This window comes from Triturus cristatus, chromosome 5_1 (assembly GCF_964204655.1).
Source record: "Triturus cristatus chromosome 5_1, aTriCri1.1, whole genome shotgun sequence".
Classification (NCBI taxonomy): Eukaryota; Metazoa; Chordata; class Amphibia; order Caudata; family Salamandridae; genus Triturus; species Triturus cristatus.
Window position 1 is genome coordinate 606950556 of NC_140587.1, and position 27371 is coordinate 606977926.

General features: G+C 42.4%; 1 protein-coding gene across 1 annotated transcript in view; it reads right to left on the minus strand.

The window, feature by feature from the left end:
- Positions 1–27371, minus strand: part of LOC146831266 (uncharacterized) — a 241633-nt gene that overhangs the window by 25344 nt on the left and 188918 nt on the right. Inside the window, exon 6 of the mRNA XM_085603865.1 lies at positions 9498–9636. Within this exon, the coding sequence (XP_085459991.1) occupies positions 9498–9636 (139 nt within the window). The remainder of the gene's footprint in view (positions 1–9497; positions 9637–27371) is intronic.

Sequence of the window (27371 nt, forward strand, 5' to 3'; positions counted from 1 at the left end):
TCAACAATTATGTCAGAACATCTGGCAATTCCCCAGACCTCAGCACCATATGTGGCGACCAGGACGCATTGGGTTTTGTATATTTTTAAAATAGCACAGTGTGATTCTAGACAACAACCACTATCCCTAGGAGTTTACCAAAACTCATTCACTACTATGGAAGTGGTAAGGGAACTGCACACAATGTACATATTTCAAGACTGTACTTTTGTGTCAAAGCCTGACTCATTTAATCAACGCATAAGCAAAGACTGGCTTCTAATGCTACTAAAACTTGACAACATGACAGGTTTTAAAAGAGTTATCTGTCAGAAAATACACGATGTTACCAAATACTTCTCTCACAGTGGTTCCCAAAAGCACACAGACTCACTGTGTGATTCTAGACAAGCAACACTATTCCTAAGAGTTTACCAAAACTCATTCACTACTGTGCAAGGGGTAAGGGGACTACACACACTCTACATATTTCAAAACTGCACTTTAGTGTCAAAACATGACTCATTTTATCAATACAAAAGCAATTACTGGCTTCTAATGCTACTAAAACTTGACAACATGACAGGTTTTAAAACAGTAAACTGTCAGCAAATACACGATGTTACCAAATGGTTCTCTCACAATCCTTACCCAAATGCACACAGACTTACTGTGTGATTCTAGACAAACAACACTATCCCTTGCACTATACCAAAACACATTTCTTAATCTAGAAGGAGTACTACATTTTAGTGCAGAAACATAACTCATTTCACAAATTCATAAACAATGACTGGTTTCTAATTCTACCAAAATATAAAAACTGCACAGTTATCTGTCTACAAACACATGAAAAACACAAATGCTTATCACTGAATGGTTTCTATATGCACACACACTGTCAATAAGATTGTAGAGAAAAAAAGTACTCCCTACACTTTAGCAGGAGAAATACATTAGTCTGATTAAAATCAAAATAGTCTACATACATCCCCTCACAATTAAATAACTCACCTTTCAAGTTGTTTAGTAGATTAAGAAGTATATCAGTCACACACCAGATATTAGTCACACACCAGATTTTCTTATACAGAATCTCTGCACTGTGCACCTGTCAGCAGAACCAAAGAATGGCAAAGTTTCCCTCTCATTTTCCACACATATACATGTAAACATCAAATGACATTCCTTCCCACATAAATTCAAAAGCAAACACACATTTCTATTGGTTAAACATTTCAACCCTTTCCAAATGACATAAATTTGAACCCTTCCCCCAATCTGCCTTCTGCCTGTTACCATAGAAACAGGTCATGGAACACTGTACTGAGCACACAGGTCACAAGTTCAGCACACAATGTTGCTAATCAGGACAGCAAGTGTGCTTGACTTTTCAACATATCAGCTTATCATATATAATGTTCCTTACAATCAGTGTTTGTTAACCAATAAGAATCATGCGTTTAAAAAACAGAAATATACACCCCTACTTCATTGTAGAAGGTTGTCAAACAACCAATGATTTCTTGTCTTTTTTCAAAATTGTATCTTAGCCACCATTTTAGAAACATCTTACTTTCCAAACTGCCATTTCATTTACAGAGACCATCTGAGTGCATCCAGACCTCCTTTCAAGATGCTTAGAGTGTGGATTGTGGGACACAGCTACATTTTCTGGAGCCAAAGGTATGCAGAAAACAAAGGCATTCACAAAGACCTAGGTTTGCCAAATGTAGACATTAAATGGATTGGACAGACAGGGTTAAAGTGGCACCAATTGATGCCATTGGTGAATTCCTTCATGCAAATCCAAAACCCTGACCTCATAATAGTGCACTGTGGTGGCAATGACCTAGGCACTTTGACTGGGGTAGGTCTGGAAATGCTTATGAAGGACACCTTTGCAGAACTGATTTCACTTTTCCCTAAAACTACCTTTGTGTATTCTAACATATGCCAAAGGCAGACATGGAACTGGTCCGATTATTTTTGTCCACAGATTGAGAAAGCTAGGAAACATGTGAATAAATCTGTTTCTGCTTTTATCCAAGACTACAGAATGGGGTCCATTTACAATAACAATCTGCGCTTTCATATGTAAGAGATGTATAGGAGAGATGGAGTACACTTTACTGATGAAGGAAACAGAGTCTTCCTCAACAACTTTAGACTCTGTATAGGTACTTCCTTATAAGTACCAAAAACTCTGAATGAACACAACAGCTCTTTTTAGAGCCACTCAAGAACAAAACACTTAAGCTTGATCTTTATCTCCCAACAATTTCATTATTTTTTTCCTTGGATCCGCGAACCCAACGCGAGAGAATCCGTGCATCCAACGCGATAGGAAGCGCGCACCGTGCGCGCATTTCGCCGTTTAAAAAAAAAAAAAAGGGGGCCCCAGGGGATCCTTCTGAGACCCCCTAAGCACCTCTAGAGGGTCAGAGTATTTCCACTCTGCCCCTTTTATATGTTTTACACACTTATTCCCCTTCCTTCTTCAGCCTCGCTTCTACCGAGGCAGAAAATGGCCGTCAACAGTTCCTGGTTTCGAATGTAGACAGACACTCGACAGCCAATTAGCATTCAGCACGCGATAGGGAGGGTGCGCGCTTGGTTCGGGGAGGGTGCGCTTACGGTGCGGGTAGGGTCCGTGGATCCTCCCCGGCCATAGATATATATGTACTTTTAACTCTAATTTTCTCAGGAACTACTGAACGGATTCACACCATTTATGCAAAAGGCACGAGTCTGAACTGAGGACTACCTCTTTGCCAAATTTGGTGTCATTACGTCAGCGGTTCGGGCTGTAGCTGCGACAACAGATCCTATGGGAAATTGCATGGGGAAAACGCGTTTTGGGACCCCCCTTTTTTCTCGGCCTTTGCTTGACGAATCACCACGAAACTTTCAGGGTAGGAGCGGAGCGGAGCTGACCAAAAGTTTTGAAAATTTCGCGAGGATACATCAACCGGCGCCAGACTTATTGGGAATAGAATGTTGCGGATTTCCTATGGAAAATAGGTCTTAACTATAACTATCTACTGGTGACCGCCAGTAGATAATATATATTTATATATATATTATATATATATATATATTCACTGAAAAAAAATGGGTTTTAGGGACTTTATAGTTAGAAATTAGCATTTAAAAAAACCTTAGAAATTCACTGAAAAAAACATAGGTTTCAGGGATGTTATAGTTAGTTGGACATTTGACTCATATAAAACCAGAGAAATTCGCCTGTTATAGTTAGTTGAGCTAACTAGAACTCTCGCCCCCGCAATGCACTGCTGGTGACGTCACATATTACATCACTCATGACATGGTCAGTGACATCACTGATGACATCACTGATGACATCCCAAATGACATCACTGATGACATCACTGATGACATCATCCAGTGAATGTGTGTTTCTGTAAAGTTTAAATATGTTTTATAAATATATATGCCAAAGTGTATTGAAGAATGAATGAGTGTATAAGACTCAGGATGGATGATTAAGTAGGTGTGTGACTAACTGTATAAGTGACTAATTAATTGTGTCTTGCTTAATGCATGTGTTAGCGACTGATATAGACATTCACACAGTTTAGGTTGTTAGTTGGTGTGTAAGCAGTTCCATGGTTTGATTAGCAACTAAATGAGGATCTATATGAGCTATTCATTGCTTGTCTGAGTACCTGTATGAGTACCTGATTGTCTGCGTGGGAGGGTGGGGCTGTGTGACTCTCTGCATAGATGTGTGAGGGGCTAATTCACTAGGTGTATGTGTTCAAGTCAGTATCTGTGAAGGTCTGTATGGCTGAGTGAGTGTGTGTATGAGTTTATCGGTGAGTGAATAGATGCCTCACTGGTACATGTGAGTAACTCCATATGTGAAAGGCAGTATATATGAGTGTTGGACTATATAAGTTTTGAGCCCGCTTTTGTTTAACATCTATGTTCGCCCCCTGGCTGCGGTAGCAAAAAATAGAGGGCTCGCGTTGGTGTCATACACCCAACTGCTGATCTCATTCTCTAAGAATTGTGATGAAAATCTGGAGAAATTCAAGGAGGATCTTTTAGCAGTGTATGGCAAACAATTACTTGCAGCTTAACGCCAGCAAAACAGAGATCTTACTGTTCGGGAAGGACCGTGAACTATGGTCCGAACAGTGCTGGCCTGAGCGCCTTAAACCTGCGCCCTCTCCCAAGAAAGCTTTGAAGAACTTAGGGATATGGTTTGATCAGGGTCTGATGTTTGAAGCGCAATCTAAAACAGTGGCTGGGGTGTGTTTTGGGCTCTTACGGGGTTTAAGACCTGTGATAGGCTTCTTTCCCCCTAAAGTGCGACAAACCATAGTCCAGGCCTTAATCCTGTCCAGGCTGGACTATGGAAATGTCCTATACTTGGGCGCTAATAAGGCCAGAGGGTCCAGAATGCTGCTGCGCGGCTGCTGGTAGCACTCCCAAAGTTTAGCTCAGTGGCCTTTCTGCTCCCTAAGCTGCACTTGCTGCCTGTAGAAAAACGCATTCAGTTTAAGGCTTTATGTGTGGCGCACAAAATCCTGTCCTGTCAGGCCCCTTTGGGCTTGTCCAACTTACTCAAGTTGTATGCTCCACTACGCCTATTGAGATCGGCTGGCTGCGCCCAGGTCTGTATCCCCCGTGTTTTCAAAGCTAGAACAGGCAGCAGTTCCTTTCGTAATTTGGCCGCCAAACTCTGGAACTCACTGCCTGTCTCTATTAGAGTAATTCAGAAGCATTTGGCCTTTCGTAAAGCCATAAAAACCTGGCTCTTCTCTGGCATGGTTAACCCCTTCGCTGCTGCGGACATTCCGCCGCAGCGCTGGGGGGGGCAGGGGGGCAGCGCGGTGGGCCTGTGCTCATGACGGAGCCGCTCCGTCATGAGCCACGGTTGAGCTGTGCTCATGACGGAACGGTTCCGTCATGACTCCGCCCAGTTGCGCTGTCCCCCCGCACAGGCGGGGAAACAGCGCCGCGTAGGCGGAGTGGCCGCCAACGGTCGTGTCATGACGGAACCGTCCCGTCATGAGCACACGGCAACCGTGGCTCATGATGGAAGGGTTCCGTCATGAGCGGGGAAGGGGTTAAAGTATCATCTGCTTAGTTTATATCTTGCTTCTGTCTGCGGGACGTTGGTCTTGGTTGGGGTCGCGCTGGGACGCCTCGTTGCTGGGGCACAATCTGTGTAGTGGATAACCCAATATACCCTTGAGGGCTTGGGCAGATAATATGTATAGGTAGGAAGTGCCTTCAAGGGGTTTGTTGAAAACTTAATTGTGTAACTTGTTTATAGGATAAATATATACCTATAACTGAGATCAATCTTATCTTTTAGATTCCAAAAGGTTATACACCATGCAATAGTCATATGTATAAGGATCTCTATTTACATTAATTTCAAAACAGTTATACAATCAGAATACAGAGAAATGAAAAAATGGACAAAAGGTGTGTGAGGAACAAAATTCATTTATATCAGTGAATGGTGATAAGGGTACATAAAAATGAGACAGTTGTATATCAAAGGGGAGACATGATTATACATCCAGTTATTACTCCACTATACAGTATATCAAACACTTTTTCAAAGATATATAACCAATTATCTAGAAAGAAGTGTGACAGTCGACGTTTCGGTCTTCATACGTGAGTTTGTGAGACCATCTTCAGGACAAGAAGTTTAAAAGTTGACCCCTCGTAATGTTTGATTTGATTATGAAATTCGCGGATATCTTCCTTTCTTTGTATCGAGATTTAAATTATAACCTCTCGGTGGGCGCTTTTAGATTTGAGGATATTTGAAAAGCAAAACTGTCAAAGTTTTAGCGGTACTGTGTGGTTTCACCGGCAGAGAACGGCATTCGTGTATTTAAAAACTAGTAGTGGTCTTACTGTTGGTTCAGATACAATCACGCCGAATGTGAATGGCGCTGTATTCGCTTGCTGCGTGAATCGAGCACTGGGAATTGTTGCCACAATTGGGGGGCGTTTTACTTAAATCCCACGGAAATTACTGGCGTGAGCACAGCAGTCATCTCAATTGAATCGCGGCATGAACCAACAGTAAGACCACTACTAGTTTTTAAATACACGAATGCCGTTCTCTGCCGGTGAAACCACACAGTACCGCTAAAACTTTGACAGTTTTGCTTTTCAAATATCCTCAAATCTAAAAGCGCCCACCGAGAGGTTATAATTTAAATCTCGATACAAAGAAAGGAAGATATCCGCGAATTTCATAATCAAATCAAACATTACGAGGGGTCAACTTTTAAACTTCTTGTCCTGAAGATGGTCTCACAAACTCACGTATGAAGACCGAAACGTCGACTGTCACACTTCTTTCTAGATAATTGGTTATATATCTTTGAAAAAGTGTTTGATATACTGTATAGTGGAGTAATAACTGGATGTATAATCATGTCTCCCCTTTGATATACAACTGTCTCATTTTTATGTACCCTTATCACCATTCACTGATATAAATGAATTTTGTTCCTCACACACCTTTTGTCCATTTTTTCATTTCTCTGTATTCTGATTGTATAACTGTTTTGAAATTAATGTAAATAGAGATCCTTATACATATGACTATTGCATGGTGTATAACCTTTTGGAATCTAAAAGATAAGATTGATCTCAGTTATAGGTATATATTTATCCTATAAACAAGTTACACAATTAAGTTTTCAACAAACCCCTTGAAGGCACTTCCTACCTATACATCGTTGCTGGGGCAGCCATGCGCGTTACAAATCGGACTAATAATAATAATAATAATATAAATGACTATATGTGAGAATGAGTGATTGTGAGAGTGCCTGTATGGATCAGTGTGTCCTTGTATTAGTTATCGTATTAGAGTGTAAGTATGTGTTAGTATATGTTTTAAATAAGTGACGTGGTATGTGTATAACTGTACAGGTGAGTAATAGAAAGTGTTATTGATTATTTCCATTACTGACTAGGTGTGGGAATAACTCTAAGAATGAGAGGCAGTGTGTGAGTGTCTGTATAGATATGTGACTGGATATGATAATGCTGTATTGATGGCAGACTGTATGTATGAGTGAGTGTATAGGTGAATGAATGGATGTGTGTAGACCTACAAATTAGAGAGTGGATATGCACTAACTGGTATTGGTGTGTTCATGGTTTCGAAAATTATAGTCTGTATTTTAGACTGAGTGTATCAAGTGTTATATTAGGGTCTGATCAGGTTCATCTGATTTTCACGTGGATGATGTCATCAGTGATGTCATTTGAGATGTCATCAGTGAGGTCATCAGTGATGTCACTAACCATGAGTGATGTAATATGTGATGTCATCAGCAGCGCATTGCGGGGGCGCGAGTTATAGTTAGCTCAACTAACTATAACAGGCAAATTTCTCTGGTTTTATACGAATAAACTGTCCAACTAACTATAACGTCCCTGAAACCTATGTTTTTTGCAGTAAATTACTAAGGTTTTTTTAAATGCTAATTCCTAAGTATAACGTCCCTTAAACCTATGGTTTTTTCAGTGAATTTCTAAAGTTTTTTAAATGCTAATTTATAACTATAACGTGCCTGAAATCTATGGTTTTTTCAGTGAATTTAAAAGGTTTTTTAAATGCTAATTTCTAACTATAACGTGCCTGAAACCTATCGTTTTTTTCAGTGAATTTCAAAGGTTTTTTAAATGCTAATTTCTATTTATAACGTTCATGACACCTATCTTTTTTTCTGTGTTTTTTAATTATCATCCCATTCTCAACTTGGTGAACACTGCAAATCTAACTACTCTTCCATCAATACCTTACACCAACAAAATCGCCACAAACAAGAGCCACATCTAACGCTAATGAAATGCACAGTAGGCGTTCCCGTGCAAAAAACCACAAAAACCCCTCTTCCCCATATTTTCAACGACCAGCCAAATCTGCAATGAGATCCAAAAAGCAGGCGATAAGCCGAGTTAGAAGTAAGAAATTAACATCAACCTTTAACTGGTGTAAGGAGGTCGACTATCTACTCCGTTATTTCGACCCAACTCACAGCCACATCTAAAGACCAACATGGGATACAGCTACTGATCATGCACCTCCGACACCCAACAATGCCACAACACCCAGCCCCACCACCACAAGAACCTCCCCCTGGACCACCACCCCACTACCACCGAGGCAGCACAAAACAGAACAACGGACTTTCCCAAAACGCCATGCCCCTCAGCCACACAATAGCTGAATGTTGGGAGATGAGCAACCAACTATATATGAAGGAGGCAAGTCACCCATCACTTATAAAGCACACAATGCCAAGTGTAACGCTCATGCGCTGCACAGGCCTCACTATGCAAAGTACAAACCTCTCCATGTGGAGGTATACTATTGATACTTGTAGTGTAGTGCACAGTGGATGCAATCAAGTTACCTCAGGCAGTGGGGAAGATCTTGGTCATGTAGCTGTGTTGTCCCCCCTGGAAGCGGAATCGGAGTGGGCTGCTCCAAAGTACGCCACTCCAGCGTAGGAGTATGAATAAACAGACCAGGCCCTAGGCATGGTTCACTTGTGGGAAGACCAACAAGTCTGTCAGAATGGCAGCCCTCACCCTGGCATGTGGCAGTCGCCATAACCGAGGGCCTCCTCGACACAGGGCCCCTGTGAACCCAGCGGCACAGCACCGCAGACTTATGTCTGTACCGACTACTGCCTTTGATCTACACTACGGACAGCACGGCTCACAATTCAGATGTAGGGGCGATTGCAGATATCGCAGTCCACTTCGCAAGACACGTTGCTCCCAGTGCGGCCCACCCAGACCATGCATCATCGCACGGTGCGCACACGCTTTGTGCTTCAGGTGATACTAACTCACTTGACCATAAATCATCGCCACGTGGCCTTATCAATGCAGAATTCATTCGATAAAAAAAAATTGCTCCCAGTGCAGCCCGCCAGGGCCACGTCTCATCGCAGGGTGCACACACGCTGAGTACTCCAGGTGCCACTAACTGTGCAGCTCAACTCAACGCCACGTGGCTGTGCGCCCATCCTGACCACTGCCTCTGCCCTACACTGGAGTTACATGGTTCACAATTCAACATTAGTAGCGACGCAAATTGTGTAAGAGACAATAATGAGTTAACAAGACCAAATGCTCCCAATCTGTGCCGCTCAAGTCAACGTCACTTGCCTGTTGGCCTTTGCTGACCGCTGCCTCCGGCCCACACTGTGGAAGACCGGCGACATGTGGTGGCAACTAACCCTGTTCAACACAAGCCGATCCCACATGTGTAACTGTGTCCTGAGTCCTCAATGGCAGCGATCACAGCACCAGACTCCCTTCGATCACTGAGGGGTATTTCCACATGGAAGACCAGTGACACGTGGTGCCACTGAACCTGTACTACGCAAGGTTTGTTTGGGTCACCAACTTATGCACGTGGCTGTGGACCCTAGCTCACCACTACCTCTGCCCCACACTGCTGGCGACCGGCGACAAATGGTACCACTTACCGTCTTCAACACAAGCCGATCCCACATGTGAAACTGTGTCCTGAGTCCTGAATGGCATTGACCCCAACTTCTTGCCAGCTACCACAGCACCAGACTCCCTTCGATTAGTGTGGCGTATTTGCATATCGAAGTCATCAATCTGGAAAGTATTGCAGATGAAAAGATAACGCAAAAGATACATTTTACACAAACTGTCCATTTCCCTTTCCACGTCCAGTAATTTCCAAAGGAAGAGTGAACAGTTTTATGTCAGAAATGAGACATACCATCACTCTAAAATCAGCCAAAAATACTTATAATTTAAAAAGAACAGAAGCATCGAAGTACAATAATGATGACAATAGGGAGATTTTGAAGATGTGAAATGCAAATATGAACATACAATATGATGCACATAACTCAATTGCTGTTTCTCACAATGTCACGTCATATATTACCAACTCTGAGAAGACAGAATTGAAATAAATGTGGGAAGAAATTAAACAGGAGAAGACACTTAGGAAAAAATGTACAGCTTCAGTTTGAAGATACTTTCAAATCGAGAAATTGGATCCTATCAATGTTCGGATCGATAGACATCTGCAAGTTTATATTCAAAGTCAACAGGAACCATCTGGATAAGTCTAGGTTTTCCTGCGGCACGAAATCGAGTTTTAATATAAATGTTATAAAACAAATTTGTGATGATATAGTTTTACGTTTCTTTGCTAGTCAAGAGAACTGTACAGAAATGAACAATTGGATATGTCTAGGTGTTGATCAACAAATGGAAGATAATACTGTTGTGAAGATTGAAAAAGAAATAACTTACCTCAACTTTACTTCCATTAAAGTGCTGATAATTAAATGCAGACTAGCCGTTCCCGTGCAAAAAGACACGAGGTGCACCTTAGCGATTTATTCTAAATACTAAAGTCCTGTATTGAATTGCACTGACATAGTGGCTGCACTCACAGTGTACACACAAAATCATTTACGAAACCTCATTGTATTTATATTGATTGGGAATCGGGCGTCAAGTGTTGGATCTTGACGAGATGCACTGCCCAGTTCGTATATTGTCCTGCACACGCAAAAAATCACTTCACAACTTTCACACCAACTGCAATGCGAAACAAATTCCGGCGATAAGCCAAGTTAGCACCAGGGATTTTACACCTGCTTTCTGATGGTGTCAAGCAGGATGACTACCTGCACCATGAAAGAGAACACAGCCAAGAGCCACACCAGAACACCCAAAGGTGCCATAGAATAAATGAGCATGATACAGGGATACACATGATGGCCACAAGACTCTTTGGAACAACTCCGGGACCGCCAACGCCCCCCAAACCCGAATCTGAGCAAGTGTGTCCCTCTGGTCATTGTGTTAGCATGATAGGCACCAGCCCTGCAACATCACAGTGTGCTATCACCTCAGCGTTGGCAGTGAGCCTGGACATGTAGCTACGCACACATCCTCCTGCATGCACAACCGGCGTGTGCTGGTCCAGAGTACACAGGTCAGCACAGGGGTGTGCCTATCCGACAACGGGAACGGGGTGTCTCGGACATCTCCGTGTACAGGAAGTGTGGTAAGTGTGTCTCTGTGTTCTGGTGTGGCCTGCCACAAGGGCCGCAGCAGTCGATGTTGTAAAGTGGCATGCACCACCTCCAAACGGCACTGTGATGGTGTAATTGGAATCCAGCAGCACATGCGCAAATAGGCATTACAATGGTGTGCAGTGCGAGTGCACCAGATACAACAGCGCACCGTACAAAAGTGTAGGAGCTCATGGGAGGGAGGTGCAGCTGTTTGCAACGTAACAGGCAGTGAACTCGCCCATGTGCTGGGCATCTCATCCACGATGACCACGGTCGCAGACATCCCACAACACCAACGACCTGCCTTTGTACACATACTCTTTGAATGCAGCGTGGTTTTCACTTCTATGCTCATTCACTGGTATGATGTTGGCGAATTGTGTGACTTGTGCTCCTTGTTGGTGTGTTTCATTTTGGCCATTGTTTTTCTATACTTGTGCTATACTTAATTGTGCATGTCTGTCATTCTGCCCATCTACCCCCGCCCCCCCCCACTCCCTGCTTCTTCCTCTTCCTGGTGCTGTTCTGTCTATAATTTTGTTGCTCCACACATAAATACATGTAAAGAACAAATTAGAATAGTTCCTTGATTCTTTTAGGTTTCAAAACTTCTCTCTTGGTTTCTTTTTAGTTTTCTATATAAACAGTTTTTTTAAATATTCAACAACACATAGAAGTCAGAAGTGAAACGTATTCTATCAACACACTTTCTAGAACATTCTACAACACGTGCAGGTTAAAAGTTCATCAATCTTTTTAAACTTAACCACATTTTTTTGCAACATTTTCTCGAACATTTAACGGCACGTGCAGGTTAAAAGTTCACAATTATTTTAAGTTCGAACAGTGCCTTCCAAATGCAAGTAGCAGGTGTGGTTGAGTTGACAACTTTTATCCTATGATATTTACTCCACGTTGAATCTGCTTTTTCTTAACCAATCGCAAAGATGCTTTTCCACAAAACAAATGTGCACCCTACTTTTAAAAAAGAATGCTTTTTGTCTCCCAATCACGTATCGTTTTGTATGGCAATAAAAAGTAGTTCCCCATCTTTAAACATATCTCTTGTTCTACCAAGGAACTGCATGAGCTACAGACATCTTTCCATACCTTCCAGCCATACCTTCAAAATGCCACTGTGGATCGTAGGACATAGCTATATTTTCTGGTGCAAGAGGTATGCAGAACAGAGACGTATTGACTTAGACATAGGTTTACAAAATGTGGACATTAAATGGTTTGCACAGAGAGGATTGAAGTGGCACCAATTGTTGCCTTTGGTTAAAACCTGCTTGCATCTCCAACACCCTGACCTCAGGATTGTGCACTGTGGTGGAAATAACCTAGGCACATTGACTGGGGTAGGTTTGGAAATGCTTATGAAGGACACCTTTGGACACTTGATGTTACTTTTCCCTCAAACTGTCTTTGTATATTCCAATATATGCCAAAGACAGAAGTGGAAATGGTCAAAAAAGTTTGTCCTCAGATTGAAAAATCTAGGAAGAAACTCAACAAAGCTGTGTCTGCATACCTCAGAGACCACAAAATGGGGTCCAGCTACAACAACAACATACGTTTTGATATGGCTGATATCTACAGAAGTGATGGAGTACACTTAACAGATCACGGAAATCGAGTTTTCCTGAATAACTTAAAGCTGTGCATCCGCACTTATATGTAGCTCCAACTAATCAACACAAGGGCTCTTTTTAGAGCCACCCTATAACTGACAACTTAGGCCCGCTATTTTAGGGCCAGGCAATGGCAACTCCCGCACCCTCAGCAAAATGTATTCTCCACACAGCTGTGACGCAGCGGCCAAACCATCTGACTTTGCAGCACAGAGCTCTCGCTTTGATCACCACCTCTACTCCCCCATAGGGGTGAGTAGTTTGCGCTTTACAAATACCGTATTGATTTACCTTCGCACTCCCTGAACAACACCACCTAAGCACCATATACAAGTTGGACAAGTGTGGCACAGCGCCCAGAGCACATGACTTCACAGCATAGCAAACACAGGCTCACGGTTTCATACCCGAGTCCAGCAGCAGCTCAATTTAGCAGCATGACACTCTAGGCAATAGCTCACTTAATTTCCGTACCTAGCACTTTCAGACCAGTAGGGGCCAGTAGTTCACCGGCTTTACCTCGAGTCCGTCAGCAGCTCAGCTTACACCCCAGAACCATCAGACCCGTAGGAGTGAGTAGTTTGCACTTTACAAATACCAAATTGATTTGACATGCGCAAATTTACCTTCGCACTCCCTGTATAACACCCCCTAAGCACCATACACAAGTTACAATGTTCGAAACAAAAGTTCCTCCGAGTAGGTATAACTACATACTGACAATACTTGGATAGATGTGGCACAGCGGCCAGAGCACATGACTTCACAGCATATGACACACTGTTTGGACTCACACGTTTATCCACTAGTCCGGCAGCAGCTCAGCCTAGCACCATGAGATTGTACACAATACCTCACATATTTTCCGTACCCCAGGACTTTCAGACCAGTACGGGTCAGTAGTTCGTCCTAGTAGGTATAAACACATGCTGACACTACTTCCACAGGTGTAGTACAGCGGCCACGGCACATGACTTCACAGCATAAGATACACAATTTGGCCTCACGCTTTAATCCCCGACTCCCGCGCCAGCTCACCTTAGCAGCATCAGACTCTAGGCAATACCTCACTTAATTTCCGTATCCCAGCACTTTCACCCCAGTAGGGGTGAATACTTCGCTTCACACCCCGTCTATAGCACACCCTAAACACCCCACAGAGGTTACAGTGCTCCTACCCTCCTCTTTCCCACTTTTTTTGCCCTTTTTTCCTCTTACTCACTTCGACGGAATAACAAAATGGCGGCCAACACTTCCTAGTTGTAACCGCTTGCAGTGCTCACAACCAATAAGCATCAAGCTCGTGCTCGTAACGCCTCAGCCAATCAGATGGCAGAATTCCCAAATATCTATATCTGTAAATTTTGATATTTCTCAAAAACTAGTGAACGGATTTACACCAAATAAACAAAAGCGTGCTTTCTAGACCAAGACCCTTCTCCCTGCCAAATTTGGGGCAATTCCATTCACCCGTTTGACCTGTAGCCTTGTCTAAAGTTTCCTATGGCAATTAACATGGAGAAAACATGTTTTTGGACCCCCCTTTTTTCTCAACCCCCCTTGACGAATCACCCCCAAACTTCCCACATAGGAGCGGATATGCACGAAGAATTAGTTTGCCAAATTTAATGAAGATTCATCAAAGGATGCCAAAGTTATAAGCAAAACTAAAAATACTCTTCCTGTGGAAACTTCGTCCTAACTATAACTACTTATTGGCCACCGCCAGTAGGTAATATATATATATATATATATATCAGCTCCAAAGCACCAATGTGGTGCACTCGCAGGCGAGTGCTTCTAAATGCGGGGGTGCTCCCGCATAGCAATTACGGCTTCAACTCTCCTCCTCACTCCAACTTTCGTCAAGAAAGATAGCACTCCCGCATCTTTCTTGACGAAAGTTGGAGTGAGGAGGAGAGTTGAAGCTGAAATATATATATATTATCTACTGGCGGTCGCCAGTAGATAGTTATAGTTAGGACCGAGTTTCCATAGGAAATCTGAAAATTCTATTTTGAATAACTTTGGCGCCGGTTGACGAATCCTCGCGAAATTTTCAAAACTAACGGGGCGCTCCGCTCAGCTCCTACCCTGAATGTCTCGGGGTGATTTGTCAAGCGGGGGCCGAGAAAAAAGGCAGGTCCCAAAACACATTTTCCCCATGCATTTTCCCATAGGACCTTTAGTCGAAGGTACAGCCCGAACGGCTGAACAGAATTACTTGAAATTTGGCAGAGAGGTAGTCATCAGGTCAGGGATGTGCCTTTTGCAGATATGGTGTCAATCTGTTCAGTAGTTCCTGAGAAAATTGCAGCTAAAGCACATAAATATCTATAGCCGTGCACCGTGCGCGCACCCTAACGTGCGCGAGCGTAATTCTGATTGGTGGTTACATGTTAGTCAAAGTTCGAATTGGTCAAAATCAGGAAGTGTCGGCCGCCATTTTGTTTGTTTTGGTTGTGTGACAGTGAAAAAGAGAGGTGGAGAACGTGAAAAGGGGGCAGGGTAGAGACTCCCTGACCCCCTAGGCCTTGTTAGGGGGACCATGCAAGACCCCTTAGGTCACACAAAAAAAAAAAAAAAAAACATTGCGGGGTGCGCGCACGGTGCGCGCACGGCGGCAAAAAAAAACATTAAAAAAATAGAATTAAAAATCAAGTTTAAAAGTGTTTAGATGTTGGTTGGCTCTAAAAAGAGCCGTTGTGTTCATTGAGTGTTTTTTTGTACCTACAAGTAAGTACCGATGCAGAGTCTAAAGTTCAAGAGGAAGGCTCTGTTCCCTTCATCATTGAAATGTACACCGTCTCCTCTAAATGCCTTGCATGTTGTAACGCAAGTTGTTGTGGTATATAGAACCCATACCATAGTCTCTAAGGAAAGCAGAAACAGACTTATTGACGTGCTTTCTTGCTTTGTCAATCTGCACACAAAATTGGTTGGACCAGTTCCACTTTTGCCTTTGGCATATATTAGACTATACAAAGATAGTATGTGGAAAAAGTGACATCAATTGCACAAAGGTGTCCTTAACAAGCATTTCCAGACCTACCCCAGTTAAAGTGCCTAGGTCATTTCCACCACAGTGCACAATTATAAGGTCAGGCTGTGGGAGATGTAGAAAGGATTTCACCAAAGGCATTAATTGGTGCCACTTTAACCCTCTCTGACCAATCCATTTAATGTCTACATTTGGCAAAGCAAGGTCTTTCACAATACCTCTTTTTTCTGCATAATTTTCACTCCAGAAGACATAGCTATGACCTACAATCCACACTGTGAACATCTTTCAAGGAGATCTGGATGCACTCAGAAGGTGTCTTTCAGTAGAATGGCAATATGAAAAGAAGGATAGTTGTAAAATGGAGGCTTACATACTTTTTTTACAATAAAAAGAACTCATTGGCTGTTTCAGACCATTCAACACTAACAACTAGGCTGTATGTTTAAATTTATAAAAGCATGTTTTGTATTGGTTCAGAAAAATGTGTTCCCACAGAACAATACTTTGGATTTGCTGTTAGGTTTGAAAAGTCAAGCACTCTTGCTCTTTGGATTAGAAACATTGTGTGCTGAACTTCTGACCTCTCTGCTGACACCAGTGTTCCATGACCTGTTGCTATGGTAGCAGGCAGAAGTCATGTTGGAGTAGGGATCATTTGGAAAGGGTTGAAATTTGCAACCAAGAGAAATGTGTGTTTCCATTTGAAAAAATGTGGGAAGCACTGTGATTTGAAGTTAACATGTATATGTGGGAAAAAGAGAGGGAAAGATTGCCATGTACTGGTTCTGCTAAGAGGTGTACAGCTCAGAGATTCTGGCTCTGATAATCTGCTGTGTGAGTGCCACATTTCTTTCTCAACTAACTACTTTTAAAGGTGAGTTATGAATTTGAGAGGGGATGTATGTGGTGCATTTTGATATAAAAAATAGAAATGTGATTCTTGTTCTAAAGTTGTGTTTTACATTTTATGTTTTGGAAGATATTTAACTGCTTTGAACTTGTAAGATATTATGGAGTATGTCTTCACCATAAGTTAAGGTGTACTGTTATCACCCAGGAATACTGTTTTCTGCCTAGATTCACACCATGAGTCTGTGTGCACAAAGGAATTGTTGTCAGAGATTTAATTTGTGTTGGTTTGGTTCTGTAGACTTGCATTCGTAGGAAAGGGGCAGCTTGTTTTCTTGAAGTGTGATGGCAGGCATTCAGCAGAAATCACTATCTCACAAATGAAAGACAAATGCTAACACATTTGCAATCAACATGGTAGATTTTCCTTACACTCCTGCAATGGGTGAGGTCGATCCTATATTTTCAAAACTCCAATTAACCCTTACCACACATGTACTCTTACATACATCTGTGCAGTCTTCATGCAGTTGTGCAAGTGTCCATGCAGATCTCTCTTGCACCTGACAAAACACAGTCTCCAGAAGTACACTCTTAGCACACAGGCAGCTGCTTCTCCTGAACTCCCATGCTAAGTATTCAGCACTCTGTGGTATTTTAGATAGTAGTGTGTAACGCTACCACATTCAACATCACCAAGGCTAATTTCCTTTGCTGTAGTGTAATCACTCACTCAGGTTCCACATGTTGAAGGTCTCAAGTAGTTGTTAGGACATGTGCTCTTTACAGCCTCTCTAAACTATAAGGAAAATGTGTCAGGCTGTTACAATAATTACCACTTGCAAAATCACAGTAATAAATGTGCTTTGAAATTGCCAATCAAATATCGTTTTCTGCATAGAATCACACCATGAGTCTGTGTGCAAAAAGGAATTGTTGTCCGAGATTTAATTTGTGGTGGTCTGGTTCTGTAAGACTTGCATTCGTAGGAAAGGGGCAGCTTGATTTCTTGAACTGTGATGGCTAGCATTCAGCACAAATCAATATCTCACAAATGAGAGGCAGATGCTAACACATTTGAAAACAACAGGGTAGATTTTCCTTACACTCCTGCAATGGGTGAGGTAGATCCTACATGTTCAAAACTCAAATTAACCCTTACCCCACATGTACTCTTACATACATCTGTGCAGTGTTCATGCAGTTGTGCAAGCGTCCATGCAGATCTCTCATGCACCTGACAATACACAGTCTCCAGAAGCACGCTCTTAGCACACAGGCAGCTTCTTCTCCTGCACTCCCATGCTAAGTATTCAGCACTGTGTGGTATTTCAGATAGCAGTGAGTAACGCTAACACAATAAATATCACTAAGGCCCATTTCCTTTGCTCTAGTCTAATCTCTCACCCAGGTTACACATGCTCATAGTCTCAAGTAGCTGGTAGGACATGTGCTCTTTTCTGCTTCTCTAAACTATAAGGAAAATGTGTCAGGCTGTTACAGTAATTATCACTTGCAAAACCACAGTAGTAAATGTGCTTTGAAATTGTCAATCAAATATCGTTTTCTGCCTAAAATCACACCATGAGTCTGTCTGCACAAAGGAATTGTTGTCAGAGATTTAATTCGTGTTGGTCTGGTTCTGTAAGACTTGCATTCGTAGGAAAGGGGCAGCTTGTTTTCTAGAACTGTGATGGCTATCATTCAGTAGAAATCAATATCTCACAAATGAGAGGCAAATGCTAACACATTTGAAATCAACATGGTAGATTTTCCTTACACTCCTGCAATGGGTGAGGTAGATCCTATATGTTCAAAACTCCAGTTAACCCTTACCACACATGTAGTTTTACATACATCTCTGCAGTCTTCATGCTGTTGTGAAAGCGTCCATGCAGATCTCTCTTGCACCTGACAATACACAGTCTCCAGAAGTACACTCTTAGCACACAGCCAGCTGCTTCTCCTGCACTCTCATGCTTACTATTCAGCACTGTGTGGTATATCAGATAGCAGTGTGCAACGCTAACACATTCAACATCACTAAGGCTCATTTCCTTTGCTCTAGTCTAATCACTCACCCAGGTTCCACATGCTCATGGTCTCAAGTAGCTGTTAGGACATGTGCTCTTTTCTGCCTCTCTAAACTATAAGGAAAATGTGTCAGGCAGTTACAGTAATTATCATTTGCTCTACAACAGTAGTAAATGTGCTTTCAAATTGGCAATCAAATATCGTTTTCTGCCTAGAATCACACCATGAGTCTGTGTGCACAGAGGAATTGTTGTCAGAGATTTAATTTGTATTGGTCTGGTTCTGTAAGACTTGCATTCGTAGGAAAGGGGCAGCTTGTTTTCTTGAACTGTGATGGTTAGCATTCAGCACAAATCAATATGTCACAAATGAGAGGCAAATGCTAACACATTTGAAATCAACATGGTAGATTTTCCTTACACTCCTGCAATGGGTGAGGTAGATCCTATATCTTCAAAACTCCAATTAGCCCTTACCACACATGTACTCTTACATACATCTGTGCAGTCTTCATGCAGTTGTGCAAGTGTCCATGCAGATCTCTCTTGCACCTGACAATACACAGTCTCCAGAAGTACACTCTTAGCACACAGGCAGCAGCTTCTCCTGCACTCCCATGCTAAGTATTCAGCACTGTGTGGTATTTTAGATAGTAGTGTGTAACGCTACCACATTCAACATCACCAAGGCTCATTTCCTTTGCTGTAGTGTAATCACTCACTCAGGTTCCATATGTTGAAGGTCTCAAGTGGTTGTTAGGACATGTGCTCTTTACAGCCTCTCTAAACTATAAGGAAAATGTGTCAGGCTTTTACAATAATTATCACTTGCAAAATCACAGTAGTAAATGTGCTTTGAAATTGCCAATCAAATATCGTTTTCTGCATAGAATCACACCATGAGTCTGTGTGCACAAAGGAATTGTTGTCCGAGATTTAATTTGTGGTGGTCTGGTTCTGTAAGACTTGCATTCGTAGGAAAGGGGCAGCTTGTTTTCTTGAACTGTGATGGCTAGCATTCAGCACAAATCAATATCTCACAAATGAGAGGCAAATGCTAACACATTTGAAAACAACAGGGTAGATTTTCCTTACACTCCTGCAATGGGTGAGGTAGATCCTACATGTTCAAAACTCAAATTAACCCTTACCCCACATGTACTGTTAATGTTAATGTTAAGGGGTACTTGTAAAGCGCAAACAATCATCCCAGATAGGATATCACGGCGCTATAGTGGCAGTGAAAAAGTGAATAGGTAGTGAGGGGTGAGTGCATAATGATTAGGATTTAGTCGGGTTTAGGAAAGAGAAATGTTTTTAGCTGCTTCCTGAAGGACAGGTAGTTAGTTGTTAATCTAAGGTTCACAGGCAGATTGTTCCAACTATTTGCCGCCAAGTGGGAGAAGGCTCGCCCACCCATCTTTGCAGTTTTCACGCTTGTAGTTCTGGCTCTAGCAGTGGTTTGGGAACGTAGATTTCTGGATGGGGTATAGAGTATAACTTTGTTTTTTAGAATGCACGGGCCTGTATTATGCAGTGTTTTATGCGTTATGCTTAGTAGCTTAAAAATAGCTCTTTGTCTCATTGGCAGCCAGTCCAATTCTCTCATACAGCTCTTGGCTGAGTCGTATTTTCTTTTATTGCATATTGCCTTGGCTGCGGCATTTTGTACAGCCTGTAGTTTGGAGAAGAGATAGTCGCTCATTCCAACAAACAAAGAGTTTCCATAGTCCAGCCTACTCATTAGTAGAGATTGGACCAGGATCTTTCTGCATTCCAATGGAATCCATGTAAAGACTCTTCTAAGCATTTTCAGTAATGCGAAGCCTTTACCACATATTGTGGATACGTGAGTTTTCATACTTAAAATGGTGTCCAATGACACCCCTAAATTCTTGGCCCTTGCCATCGGGCCAGGGGGGGTGCCTAATGTTGTGGGCCACCAGCTGTTGTCCCATAGCTGGGAATGTCTGCCGAATAGCATTATTTCAGATTTGTCTGCATTAAGTTTAAGACAATGACCATGCATCCAAGTGGCGAATTCCGTAAGGCAGTTGAGTAATCTGTCTTTAGGGTCATTCTCCTCGTCCAGTGTGATCATCAGTTGGGTGTCGTCTGCATAAGAACAGATACCGACACCCCATTTTCGTCCTATTTTGGCCAGTGAGGACACAAATACATTGAACAGAGTCGGGCTCAATGAAGCCCCCTGTGAGACCCCATACTTGATGTTCCGGGGAGGAGATAGGAAATCACCCATCTGTACTGATTGTGTCCTATCTTGGATGAAGGACTGTAGCCACCCTAGGGCTTTTTCCTGAATTCCCTTTGCTGCAAGGATTTCCAGTAGACGATTGTGGGGTACGGTATTGAATGCCGCCGAGAGGTCCAATAATATCAGGGCGACTGTTTTCCCCTGATCTACCTCGGTTCTGATGTTGTCCATTACTGCTAGGAGAGTTGTCTCCGTACTGTTGTTAGTTCGGAACCCTGTTTGAGATATATCCAATAAATCATTGGTTTCCAGGAAGTTGGACAACTGTCTGTTGACTAGTTTTTCCAACACCTTAGATAAGTAGGGTAGTTGAGATATGGGCCGGTAGTTTGCCGGGTTGTTAACATCAGTACCCACTTTTTTTAGTAGAGGGGTGACTATGGCGTTTTTCCAGATTTTGGGAAATTCTGCAGAATTTAGAGAAAAATTCAAAGCTTTTGTAACAGCCGGACATATTATCGGGGTTAATTGTGAGAAAATGAAATGAGGGCATGGATCTGAAGAGGAGCCTGATTTTACTTCTAGCATAACTTTGCTCACCTCTTCCTCTGAAAAGGGGCCGAACTTGAGACAGTTCGCCTGAGTTGAGGGTGGCACATGAGATTCTATATGTTTCAGATCGATGCTGGAAAATGAAGTATAGATTGTGTCTATTTTCTCACCGAAATACTCATTAATTTTATTGCAATTTTCTTGCGAAGGAGGGAGGTCTGTTGAAAGACTCGTAGGACTGCATAGTTCTTTGACTATTTTGAAAAGTTCTTTTGAGGAGTTTTTATTTTCTGTTATTCTATGTGAAAAATATTCCTTCTTTGCTTTCCTAATAGCTTTATTGTAAAGTGTATGTTCTTTTTTGTAGGTGGCTCTAGTTTCATCGGTTTTATTAAGTCTACATTTATGTTCATATAGTGTGCATTTCCTTTTCATTAACTTTAGTTCTGTTCCGTACCATTTCTCAGATCTGGTGGATCTGTTTTTGGGTTGGGATTGTGTGACGGAACAGTGGTCTAGTGCCTTACTAATGTTATTCTGGAGTAACTCTATTTCATCATTCGAGTTGGTGGTAGGTGTGTTTATATGTGAAAAATGTTGCTGAAATTTTTCGACCGAGAATCTTTTCCAGCTCTTAGTTTTGGCTGATGTCCAGGTTGGTGGTTTGAAGTTTTTAGAAAATAATTTGATCGAAAACACAATTAGAAAATGGTCTGTCCAGGTCATTGGTTTTATTGTATTAATTTCGATAGTTTCTATGTTAGAAAACATTAAGTCTAAAGTGTGTCCTGCTATATGTGTGGGCTGGTCAATTCTCTGAGTAAGCTGTAGAATTTCCATGTCCTCTAGTAGTTGTTTAGTAAGGGCATTGTTACCATTGTCATGGTGTACGTTGAAATCCCCTATCAGCAGGATGTTTTTATTTTTGAGACAGACTGGCATAATTTGTGCAAGGAGCTGGGCACAAAAATCCATTGTACTGCCTGGGGGGTTGTAAATTATCGCTCCACCAAGTAGAATGTTGGTGTTTATGGACACCGAGAAGGCCATGGCTTCGTGGCTGTTGGCCTGTGTGATTACCTCCTGTCTACAAGAGAGGGAATCTTTGAATAGTAGGGCTACCCCTCCGCCTCTTTTCTCTGTCCGATTTAAGTGAAGTATTTTATACTCATTTGGGAGGGCAGTTGCAATGTCGGGGGTGCTATGATGATCAAGCCAAGTTTCTGTTATAAAGGCTAAATCAGGATTAATTTCAGTCAAAATGTCCCATATTTCCATAGCATGTCTGGGTAGGGATCTGGCATTAATGTAAATGCATTTAAGGACAAGATTTGGGGTATTTATTGGAGTGGGCTCAAGCCAACTGACACTCTCCCATCTACAGTTAATGCAACAGAAAGGGCCTGTAGTATTTACAGTTCCCATTCGTGCACATAGTGCTGGATTACTGGTTATTGTATTGTTGAGGCTCTTGAGCTCATCACTAGAGTAGTAAGTACGGTATTTCGTTCTACCTAGGCAGGGGCTGCCCATTTGTACAGGGGATGTGGCCCCTGGTCTGTCGCGGACGGGCGCAGACGGGCTTGCCTTTGGCGCGCCAGCGGCGCGCCAGCGGCGCGCCCGCTGCGCGCATCCGCTGCGCGTTGCGCTGGTCATCTGGTTTTTACTTGTTTTGCCCGTAGCTGATTGGAAGGTTGGACCGGAAGTGCCGGCCCCTTCCTGTTGCACGTGAGTCCCTCCACACAATCCGAAAAATCGGTGGTGGACCGGGGATTATGTGCTACTCAAGACGGTGAGAATGCGGCACTAATATTTGTTTCGTTTAAAATGTAATTTTTAAAAGATACACAATTTTACACAATGTTAAAACAATGTTAAAACTTTAGGTGAATCTTAATAACGGCGATGTTGGGAGCCCTTTACCAGGCGCTCCAAGCTATCAAATTATTCAATGACACAGAGGGGCCCTTTGCCAGGCGCTCCCCTAACGTAAAGCAGGCACTCTCGCTCTCGCTCTCACCATTCACTTTAAGCGCGTCCGCTGCGCGTTGCGCTGGTCATCTGGTTTTTACTTGTTTTTCCCGTAGCTGATTGGAAGGTTGGACCGGAAGTGCCGGCCCCTTCCTGTTGCACGTGAGTCCCTCCACACCCTCCGAAAAATCAGTGGTGGACCGGGGATTATGTGCTACTCAAGGCAGTGAGAATACGGCACTAATATTTGTTTCGTTTAAAATGTAATTTTTAAAAGATACACAATTTTACACAATGTTAAAACAATGTTAAAACTTTAGGTGAATCTTACTAACGGCGATGTTGGGAGCCCTTTACCAGGCGCTCCAAGCTATCAAATTATTCAATGACACAGAGGGGCCCTTTGCCAGGCGCTCCCCTAACGTAAAGCAGGCACTCTCGCTCTCGCTCTCACCATTCACTTTAAGCGCGTCCGTCTTACATACATCTGTGCAGTCTTCATGCAGTTGTGCAAGCGTCCATGCAGATCTCTCTTGCACCTGACAATACACAGTCTCCAGAAGTACACTCTTAGCACACAGCCAGCTGCTTCTCCTGCACTCTCATGCTTACTATTCAGCACTGTGTGGTATATCAGATAGCAGTGTGCAACGCTAACACATTCAACATCACTAAGGCTCATTTCCTTTGCTCTAGTCTAATCACTCACCCAGGTTCTACATGCTTATGGTCTCAAGTAGCTGTTAGGACATGTGCTCTTTTCTGCCTCTCTAAACTATAAGGAAAATTTGTCAGTCAGTTACAGTAATTATCATTTGCTCTACCACAGTAGTAAATGTGCTTTCAAATTGGCAATCAAATATCGTTTTCTGCCTAGAATCACACCATGAGTCTGTGTGCACAGAGGAATTGTTGTCAGAGATTTAATTTGTGTTGGTCTGGTTCTGTAAGACTTGCATTTGTAGGAAAGGGGCAGCTTGTGTTCTTGAACTGTGATGGTTAGCATTCAGCACAAACCAATATGTCACAAATGAGAGACAAATGCTAACACATTTGAAATCAACATGGTAGATTTTCCCTACACTCCTGCAATGGGTGAGGTAGATCCTATATCTTCAAAACTCCAATTAACCCTTACCACACATGTACTTTTACATACATCTCTTCAGTCTTCATGCAGTTGTGCAAGCGTCCATGCAGATCTCTCTTGTACCTGACAATACACAGTCTCGAGAAGTATGGTCTTAGCACACAGCCAGCTGCTTCTCCTGCACTCTCATGCTTACTATTCAGCACTGTGTGGTATTTCAGATAGAAGTGAGTAACGCTAACACATTCAACATCACTAAGGCTCTTTTCCTTTGCTCTACTCTAATCACTCACCCAGGTTACACATGCTCATAGTCTCAAGTAGCTGTTAGGACATGTGCTCTTTTCTGCCTCTCTAAACTATCAGGAAAATGTGTCAGGCTGTTACAGTAATTATCATTTGCTCTACCACAGTACTAAATGTGCTTCCAAATTGGCAATCAAATATCGTTTTTTGCCTAGAATCACACCACGAGTCTGTGTGCACAAAGGAATTGTTGTCAGAGATTTAATTCATGGTGGTCTGGTTCTGTAAGACTTGCATTCGTAGGAAAGGGGCAGCTTGTTTTCTGGAACTGTGATGGTTAGCATTCAGCACAAATCAATATGTCACAAATGAGAGGCAAATGCTAACACATTTTAAATCAACATGGTAGATTTTCCTTACACTCCTGCAATGGGTGAGGTAGATCCTACATGTTCAAAACTCCAATTAACCCTTACCACACATGTACTCTTACATACATCTCTGCAGTCTTCATGCAGTTGTGGAAGCGTCCATGCAGATGTCTTTTGCACCAGACAATACACAGTCTCCAGAAACACACTTTTAGCACACAGGCAGCTGCTTCTCCTGCACTCCCATGCTAAGTATTCAGCACTGTGCGGTATTTTAGATAGTAGTGTGTAACGCTACCACATTCAACATCACCAAGGCTCATTTCCTTTGCTGTAGTGTAATCACTCCCTCAGGTTCCACATGTTGAAGGTCTCAAGTAGTTGTTAGGACATGTGCTCTTTACAGCCTCTCTAAACTATAAGGAAAATGTGTCAGGCTGTTACAATAATTATCACTTGCAAAATCACAGTAGTAAATGTGCTTTGAAATTGCCAATCAAATATCGTTTTCTGCATAGAATCACACCATGAGTCTACGAGCACAAAGGAATTGTTGTCCGAGATTTAATTTGTGGTGGTCTGGTTCTGTAAGACTTCAATTCGTAGGAAAGGGGCAGCTTGTTTTCTTGAACTGTGATGGCTAGCATTCAGCACAAATCAATATCTCACAAATGAGAGGCAGATGCTAACACATTTGAAAACAACAGGGTAGATTTTCCTTACACTCCTGCAATGGGTGAGGTAGATCCTACATGTTCGAAACTCAAATTAACCCTTACCCCACATGTACTCTTACATACATCTGTGCAGTCTTCATGCAGTTGTGCAAGCGTCCATGCAGATCTCTCTTGCACCTGACAATACACAGTCTCCAGAAGCACGCTCTTAGCACACAGGCAGCTGCTTCTCCTGCACTCCCATGCTAAGTATTCAGCACTGTGTGGTATTTCAGATAGCAGCGAGTAACGCTAACACAATCAATATCACTAAGGCCCATTTCCTTTGCTCTAGTCTAATCTCTCACCCAGGTTACACATGCTCATAGTCTCAAGTAGCTGGTAGGACATGTGCTCTTTTCTGCTTCTCTAAACTATAAGGAAAATGTGTCAGGCTGTTACAGTAATTATCACTTGCAAAATCACAGTAGTAAATGTGCTTTGAAATTGTCAATCAAATATCGTTTTCTGCCTAAAATCACACCATGAGTCTGTCTGCACAAAGGAATTGTTGTCAGAGATCTAATTCGTGTTGGTCTGGTTCTGTAAGACTTGCATTCGTAGGAAAGGGGCAGCTTGTTTTCTAGAACTGTGATGGCTAGCATTCAGTAGAAATCAATATCTCACAAATGAGAGGCAAATGCTAACACATTTGAAATCAACATGGTAGATTTTCCTTACACTCCTGCAATGGGTGAGGTAGATCCTATATGTTCAAAACTCCAGTTAACCCTTACCACACATGTAGTTTTACATACATCTCTGCAGTCTTCATGCTGTTGTGCAAGCGTCCATGCAGATCTCTCTTGTACCTGACAATACACAGTCTCGAGAAGTATGGTCTTAGCACACAGCCAGCTGCTTCTCCTGCACTCTCATGCTTACTATTCAGCACTGTGTGGTATTTCAGATAGAAGTGAGTAACGCTAACACATTCAACATCACTAAGGCTCTTTTCCTTTGCTCTACTCTAATCACTCACCCAGGTTACACATGCTCATAGTCTCAAGTAGCTGTTAGGACATGTGCTCTTTTCTGCCTCTCTAAACTATCAGGAAAATGTGTCAGGCTGTTACAGTAATTATCATTTGCTCTACCACAGTACTAAATGTGCTTCCAAATTGGCAATCAAATATAGTTTTTTGCCTAGAATCACACCACGAGTCTGTGTGCACAAAGGAATTGTTGTCAGAGATTTAATTCATGGTGGTCTGGTTCTGTAAGACTTGCATTCGTAGGAAAGGGGCAGCTTGTTTTCTGGAACTGTGATGGTTAGCATTCAGCACAAATCAATATGTCACAAATGAGAGGCAAATGCTAACACATTTTAAATCAACATGGTAGATTTTCCTTACACTCCTGCAATGGGTGAGGTAGATCCTACATGTTCAAAACTCCAATTAACCCTTACCACACATGTACTCTTACATACATCTCTGCAGTCTTCATGCAGTTGTGGAAGCGTCCATGCAGATGTCTTTTGCACCAGACAATACACAGTCTCCAGAAACACACTTTTAGCACACAGGCAGCTGCTTCTCCTGCACTCCCATGCTAATTATTCAGCACTGTGCGGTATTTTAGATAGTAGTGTGTAACGCTACCACAT